Source organism: Dioscorea cayenensis, chromosome 7, assembly GCF_009730915.1.
Source record: "Dioscorea cayenensis subsp. rotundata cultivar TDr96_F1 chromosome 7, TDr96_F1_v2_PseudoChromosome.rev07_lg8_w22 25.fasta, whole genome shotgun sequence".
Taxonomy (NCBI): Eukaryota; Viridiplantae; Streptophyta; class Magnoliopsida; order Dioscoreales; family Dioscoreaceae; genus Dioscorea; species Dioscorea cayenensis.
Genome location: NC_052477.1, coordinates 28489407 through 28497576, shown reverse-complemented (window position 1 = coordinate 28497576; position 8170 = coordinate 28489407). Strand labels below are relative to the sequence as shown.

At 35.7% G+C, this 8170-nt stretch overlaps 2 protein-coding genes across 2 annotated transcripts; both read left to right on the top strand.

Moving 5' to 3' along the window:
- Window positions 1-2874: 2874 nt before the first annotated feature.
- On the top strand, window positions 2875-4457 carry LOC120264321 (WEB family protein At2g38370-like). The gene has a single exon (XM_039272129.1). It carries the CDS (start codon window positions 2967-2969, stop codon window positions 4413-4415), a length of 1449 nt encoding a protein of 482 aa, XP_039128063.1. The 5' UTR covers window positions 2875-2966; the 3' UTR covers window positions 4416-4457.
- A 676-nt stretch (window positions 4458-5133) lies between these two features.
- On the top strand, window positions 5134-8085 carry LOC120264488 (prosaposin-like). The gene is made up of 6 exons (XM_039272300.1): window positions 5134-5260; window positions 5355-5453; window positions 5959-6137; window positions 6222-6419; window positions 7467-7526; window positions 7716-8085. The coding sequence occupies exons 2-6, from the start codon at window positions 5360-5362 to the stop codon at window positions 7860-7862; spliced, it is 678 nt and encodes a 225-aa protein (XP_039128234.1). The 5' UTR covers window positions 5134-5260; window positions 5355-5359; the 3' UTR covers window positions 7863-8085.
- Window positions 8086-8170: the final 85 nt, after the last annotated feature.

Sequence of the window (8170 nt, the reverse complement as noted above, 5' to 3'; positions counted from 1 at the left end):
GGCTCGTGTTGATTTGTCCAGGATCGGGAGGTGGGAGGCGTGAGTCGTGCCAGTTGGATGATGTCGTGCCGAGGGATCCAGCGCTACCACCACCTGCAGATGTGGTGGGCCAACGTCAGGTGGTGAAGGCGGCTTGGCGGCTCCGCAGTCAGCGGCGGCAGGCTAGAGGTGAGAGTTTTCCAGGCTGTGGAATTGAGATCTGGATTTTTATATTAACTGTTAGTTTTGTTGTGATGAGAAGGAAGCCCAGTTTGTCGCTCGGGAGGAGCGATCGTCTCACGACAATTTGGATTTTCTCTGCAGAAAATTGATTTGATATTGATTTGTGATGAATTTATGTTTCAAAAGTTCTTTAAAAATGCATTTTGCTAGAATTATGTATTTTTGGAAAAGTTGGAAAAATTATTTGAGAAGTTGGTATTTATATATTTTATATCTCTGTATTTGGTATTTGAAATTATTAAAGCCACCTCTGGACCAACTCGAATGCTGCTAGCTGAGGGAGCAAGACCCTAGATTGCCTGTTCAAGTTTACGAGCTAGTGGGTTAAGTCCAAAAACTGCCAGTGGGTCCCATACTTTTCTTTATATTTGTTGGTATCGTGATCTTGTAGCGGTTGTACCTGACAAATTTGAGTTATTATATTTGTTGTATTTATGTATTTGAATCCCATGAGTTGGTGTAAAGTTATAAATTGTAATTTGTAAGTCAGATTTTGGTTTGAGAGGTATCAGGGTTTCCAGTTAAAAGATTTTTAGCGATGGGTGCTCATTTACCTCGATGAGAAGGGGTGGGTGTGATGATGCCCATTGGGCGGAACGAGAATGACCATAGCTATTGGTCATTCTAAGATTACCTGTCAACCCTCATTGGCCGGGCACAAACATATACAGAGCAGTATAGAGTAGTCGATGCTCACCGTACATAAACACTTTTTCAACACTCCTTCTACGGATTTAACTCATACACCTAGTACACATCTAACACATACGTACCCATCCTTGTACATGAACGAGTGTCCATACACGATACCATGCTCTTATGCGATTCATGCCTGACAAGCTGGGTGTCACCGTACCTTCAATCATGCTTCAACATATATAACCCATCACAGTGTGTGTGTACGTATATATATATGCAGATGCAACCCTTCTAATAGTATGTAATTAATGAAATCATATTTCAAATAATTTATTACATGTAATTATTACATTAATTTTAAAATAATATAATATAATATTTATAAACTTATTTAAATGTCGGGTTATCATATATATGCTTACTAACATTTTTCCCTATTTTTATATGTTTTGAAACATTTAATATTTTATTTTATTTCTCAAAAATTAATTTATTTTATTTTATTCCATACCTAATCCAAGTCCAATACAAATTTTTTGGTAGTCAAATTACATGTTTTGGTAGGCTTATTCAAGAAAAATATACTTATTTGAAATAGTTTTAGTTATCATCATCATATATATATTTATTGATATTTTTCCTATTTTTATATATTACGATATATTTAAAATATCATATATATATATATATATATAGATTATTAATATTTTTCCTATTTTTTATATATATTCTGATTTTTATATATGAGTGTGTATATATTATAATATGTTATTATAAGATATCTAGATGAAATAAGACAACTAATTAGATTATGTTACATACCTTGTAGTATTTTTGGAGAATGTCCACAAATAGCTTATACAATTGTTATTAGTAATGAATTATGATAATTCAATCACTTACTCAAAAAATCATAATGTCTTATCTTGTTTTATTTTTATTTACTATTAAAATTTCTAGTTTGTGTTTTAATTAGGATTAGGTAAATCAAATTTTTCTCAATTTTTTAGAACTATCAATAAATTTTTAATTATAAATATTAGAGAAGTTCTTAACAGCTGATTAATTGGGATAATTAACATCAATGGGCCCCTAAATTGATAGAGCTTGGGCCGTGTTCACAGCTTGCTCTCAACCAGGCCCAATTATGGTCCAAGTTCAACAGTTACATTCTCAAGGGGTATTTTCGACCAATCAAATCTCACAGCGCCACGCACCACAACGGTCTTTTCCACCTCGTAATTCGCGTTCAGCTAGCAGCCAACGGGTATCTAATGATCACAATCCAACCGTTGATTCTCACAAGTCCTGATCTGGATGCACAATCAACGGATGATATTTATTACCAGCACAAAAAGAAATCAAATATTTACAACTCTTATTTACTTTCCCTCTTCTCGCCCAATCCTCTCATTTCACACTCTTCATCTCCACTTCCTCTTCTCGAGCTTGCGAAACCCTAGCCAAATCCGCCCACATTGTCGACGAACTCTGAAATCACAGCAAATGGACGCAATGGAAGTAGGTTTAGGCCCTTCCGTGGAATCTGTGGCGGCGAAAGACCTTAACTGGGCGGCGGGGCGGGTGGAGATCGACACCTCGGCGCCGTTCGAGGTCAGTGAAAGAGGCTGTTGATCGATTCGGTGGCAGCGCTCTCTGGAAGTCGCAGCTCAAGAATCTTTTTCTCTCCTGAGAGTATTTGTTTGTACTTGTTGCTGTTTCTTGAAATTTTTGAGCTTTCTAATTAGGGGTTTCTAGTGTTTTCTTCAATTTTTGACTGAATTTGTTGTTGTTATGATGCTATTCTGCGTAGATGTTCAGTTTCTTGGAAATTGTTTCTTGAGATTTTAGGTTAACCTTTGAACTCTTGAAAAAAAGACTATTTTTTTATGCATGCAGTAGTTGCCCTAGTTTTATAATGTCTTCACATTTTGAGTGAATATGTTGTTTTTCTGATGTTTTTTGGGTATGAAATTGCAGTTCCATGGTAATTGTTTGTTAATAAGAATATTTGAATTATTTGACTATGCTTGTTTGGAGTTGTTTTTCTGAATGTACTTATATATTTTGATTAGAAACATGATCAATTTGATGAGGCTGATGCCATGAAAGTCGAAGAACAAGCTGCGCAAATTGAGAAGGATCTTATTATGAAGGAAAAGGAAACTCTTGATGTTTTAAAAGAGCTGGAAATGACCAAAAAGATTGTTGATGAACTCAAGCTGAAATTACAGAAAGAAGCTGCTGAAGCAAGCAAAAGTCAAGAGTTCGATTCCGATGGTGAAACTGTTTCCCAAGTGAAAGAATGTTCTTCCAAAGATACTGGTGACGGGGTCGATGTGATAGGGTCGAATGCTGGTGTATCAAAGCAATCACCAGGTTCCATTTTAATGGATTTGAAGTTAGCAAAGGTGAGTTTGAGCAAGACAACTAGTGATCTGGCTGGGATTCGATCTTCGATTGAATTGCTTAATAGTAAAATAGAGAAGGAGAAGTCGATGCTTGAGAAGACCCGGCAGAAACTAGCTGCAAATACTGCTGAGGTTGCAAATTTGGAAGAAGAGTTGAACCTAACAACACAGAAGCTTCAAGCAGTCAGAGATACGGAAAGTAACCAGTCTCTAGATCCGTCTGAGATTTCAAGGAAGATCAAAGAATTGAACTGTGAGACCGAGCAATTCAAGAAGATGGCTGAGGCTGCTAAATCTGAAGTCTCGAAACTTACTTCTGAAATCGAGCAGGCAAAGGCTAGCATGAAGACTGCTGAAGTCAGGTGGCTAGCAGCTAAAAAGATGGAGGAAGCAGCCCGAGCTGCTGAAGCCTCTGCACTCGAGGAGATGAAAGCACTGACAAACAGTGATAACTTGAGCGGAGATCTCCAGAACTCCTCTGCAGTGACGCTCCCGATTGAAGAGTACATCATTCTGACACGTAAAGCCGAAGAGGCTGAAGTAGCATCAAAGAAGAAAATCGAAGCAGCTATGCTTAAAGTAGAAGAAGCAAATCAGTCAAAGCAGGAGTTGCTACTCAGGGTGGAGGAAGCGAAGAAGGAAGTGAAAACCAGTCGGAAAGTTCTAGAGGAGGCCCTAAAGAGAGTAGAAGCTGCAAACATGGGAAAGTTAGCAGTTGAAGAAGCTCTGAGGAAGTGGAGGTCAGAGCATGGCCAGAAACGGCGGTCTCTTCCTAATTCCACCAAATTCAAGAATGCAGGACCAGTTCATCATCGAAGAGACTCCCGAATGCTTGACGTGAATGGTTTGAGTTTGCTCGTGCCTGAACGGTCAAAGAGCGTGATGACATTGGGGCAAATACTTAGCAGAAAGTTGTTGAGCCCTGAAGATCATGGCTTGGAAATTCAGGAGAATACTAATGTTAAGCTGAAGGTTTCCCTCGGCCAAATTCTGAATAAGAATGTCATTTCTCCCCCGAGGACTCACGAGAAGAAGTCCTCTGCAAAGAGAAAGAAGTTCGGCTTTGTAGGATCAATTATATTGGCTAATCAAAGCAAGAAAAACAAGAAGAAGAGGAAGCAGAGTTGCAGCAGCCCAAAGTAGACAGACCAGTATATCAATGACTTTAGGGATTTTATAGGCTAGTTGTTTTATGTTAAATGGTTTTGTTTTACTGTACTTCATTCACTCTAGATCGTATATGTGATGTGTATGTACAGTGTTATGAGTTGTATTAAATTCTTGTATCATTTGTTGACAAATGAGTTTAGGGATTTTATTAGGCTATTTGTTTATGTCAAGTGATTTGTTTTACTTAATTCATTCTAGATCATTTGTTCTGTGCGTGTACTGTGTTAATGTGTTATGAATGATCATAAGTGCTGTGGACGTGCATGTTATTGAATTTCTGTATCAATCTGCTCAACAACTACCAGAAGAATAAATACAATCAATGATTAAAGTGGCATGCCAACATGGTAAAAAAATGAGACATATAGCATAAAAACAAGACAAAAATTTAAAAATAAATCTAAGTATCCATCCAATTTTTATATAACCATCAATTTTTATATGTAACGAATAAAAATAAGTTTAATTTTTAGGATATGTGTTTTTATTAAACAGTAAATACATAATTAAGTGAATTACTGAATTACAAGGGTATATATGTAAAAAAACTATTTTTAAAAATAATCACGAAAGAACATACTCAAACGCACAATTTCAAAATACGAACTTTTGTGGAGGTCTGCAAGCAAATTTTCCAGCGATGTCAACACTTGACCGTATGATTGTCTCTAGATCGGAAACAAGACGGTGATCGTACGGCCCACAACTCGTCTCTTCCTTCATAACATCAGGGTCAACCAGACGAGACGACAAAGAATTTGGGGGACAAAAGCGAAGCAGAGAGGCCGTGGATCTTCTCTCTCTCTCTCTCTCTCTCGGTTCTCTTTCGCTTCCTCTGGTTCATCTTTTGCTATCTCTTTCGATGATTATCTGATTCCTTTCATGCTTGATGTGCTTTCTCATGGTTGTCAGGTTCAATGGTTTCAAGGCATGGTATTTCGCTGCTGTTTTTGTTGCTAATTGGATGTTTCAATGCAGTCTCTGGAAATCTAGGGATTTTGGAAATCAATGGTGAGCTGATCTTTGTGGTAATTTTGTGAACCAAATAGTTACGATGTGTTGTGTTACAGCTTGAATTGTCGTTTTCTGAATATTGTCTGCCAATCAATTTTCTATTTTTTGTGGGAAAGTTATCAACTTTGCCAACAAAATTTGTCTTTGAGGTGATATCTGAGTTTAGGTTGACTATAATGTCTGTGACAATCATCTATGTTGTTTCAGCCAGTTTGCCAAAGTTATATATTGGAAAATATCCCTATAATTTTCTTCTTACCCTATATCCTTGTTTAGTTGACATTTTTCTTTTTAGTCTTAGCTGATTTCATATGCTCCTTATTTAAGTTGATTCTTGATCTTATTTGTTGCATTACCATCTTCAGATATATATATATATATATATATATATACATAATATATTGTAAGTATGTAGGAGGGTTTGGAATAGGAATTCAATATTTTTGTAAACTTTTGAGGTGTAAAACTGGTGATCCATCTTCATTTCCATTTATTAATGTAGATCACAAAATGACAACCTTGAGTAAACTGAATGGTTCTGGAAGAAATGGACAAATATGCACACTCTGTGAAGATTTTGCTAGTCAGACTTTATCTTATCTTAGTGATAATGAAACTCAGATTATGATCATCAATGGCCTCCATCATGTTTGTTCCAAGCTTTACTCTCTCAAGCATCAGGTACTTAAAAGCCGGTTTCTCATACTTGTATGCCTTTGCCATGTTTGCTGAATGTTCTAAAAGCTCTTCTGATGACTTTGGCAGTGTCTTGAGTTGGTGGATTACTATGTACCCATGTTCTTTGTCATGGTTAGTCAGATACAACCAAAGGAATTCTGTGAAGAAGTCAAGCTCTGTGAGATTATGACTTCTTTGCGCCTTCCAAATCATGATGGCCCCTGCAAAATTTGCCATAATCTTGTTGTTGAAGTTCTTACCAAACTGACAGATCCTGACATACAGGTATTTCAATATTTCTCCCGCTTTTATCTCAAAGGCCTTCAAATTAGAGCATAGCATGTAAAATTCAGAACAAAACTATGAGTTTTTGTCTTATTTTAGCTCAAGATTGCATTTGATTGGTATCTTCCATATGATTAATAATGATATTCCTTGTCCTCCTCGATTTACTAAGAGAACTTTACTCATATAAGCCGACATGATTTCTTCTTGCTTTCTATCTTATTAGGTAGCATAATGTTTCTGATTGGGAGTTACCCTTTTAAAATTAACTTGGAAGCTCACTTGTAGCATGTTACTGTGGAAATGCCCTTCGATCCTCAAGAAATAAAAATTCGGGTCTTTCACTTCCTTGTTCCTTCATAAATGGGAAATTGCTTGTATACCTTTATATAAATGACGTTTGTTTATGTATCTCTACATAACATGCTTATTTACTTATATACTGTCGAGACCAAAAAGTCAACTAAAATCTTACGTGAAAAATAAACTAGTTTTTAACCCTCTCGCACTCTTTATTCATATATTGCTTGTATACCTCCATAAAAACATTCTTGCTGATATATATCTCTCTAGTTGAAAAACAACTTGTAGATTTTTATGAAAAATGGGAAATCAGCTTGTATATCCTTATATAAATGACATTTGTTTATATATCTTTACATTCCATGCTTATTTACTTATATACTCTCAGACCAAAAGTCAACTAAAAATCTTATATAAACTATTTTTAACCTCTACTCTTTTCATTCATTTTTATAAAAAGCGAAAAATAAGGAATAAAAACAAAATCAATATATATTTTCATAAAATCTGCGAGTTGTTTTTCAATTAGAGATATATATAAGCTAGTAGGAATGTTTTATGGATGTATACAAGTAAATATGATTTTATGAAGGTATATTAATAATTATCCGGTTTTACAAGAGTTTGCGAGCAATTTTCTCAAAAATTTTCTTTGACCTGTAGACTATTTGTTTAATTTGTAAGAAGATAATTCATGCATGAATCTAAGATTGACAAATTGTATGTTGTTCTAAACTTACTCAGCTGGAGATAATTGAGGTGCTTCTGAAGGCATGCAGCAAAATGGATAATTATGCACAAGAGGTGAGTTTTTTTTTTTGCTACATTCTCTATCGGGTAGATTTACACGATACCCAAACATTACAATACAAAATATAGGTAGAACTTGCAAGGGAATCGATGCGATGTATTAAAACTTCCTTTAGATCAGCTTACACATTCATTCCCAAAAAAAGGGTCTTATACTTATAAACCTTTTTCCTTATTTTGCAGTGCAAGAAGATCGTCTTCCACTACGGTCCATTGATATTGTTTGATATCGAGAAATATCTGGAGACAACGGACGTCTGTGCTGCTATTCATGTATGCAAGGTCAATCAAGAAGCCGGCATTGGTGCTACACTTCTGGCTGATGCTTAAGCCCATTGTTCAAACATTTCCCATGAAACTGTTGTTGTATATGGATCCTTCTTCATTTAAACTGATTTCATGTTGTAAGCAGAACTCCATTGATTCACAGCAAATGAATTGGATGTTGTAATTGTTAATGTGACACAAAATGTTCCACAGTTAATCTCTGTTTGTGGACAAAGTTCTTGTGTTGTTGGAGAATAAATGTTTAAAGAATTGTTTTGCATTTTAATATGTGAAGAACATTTTGCATACTTACCTCTATAAATGGTTGGCATTGCACATATATCCCTGTATATATTATAATTACAGGTATA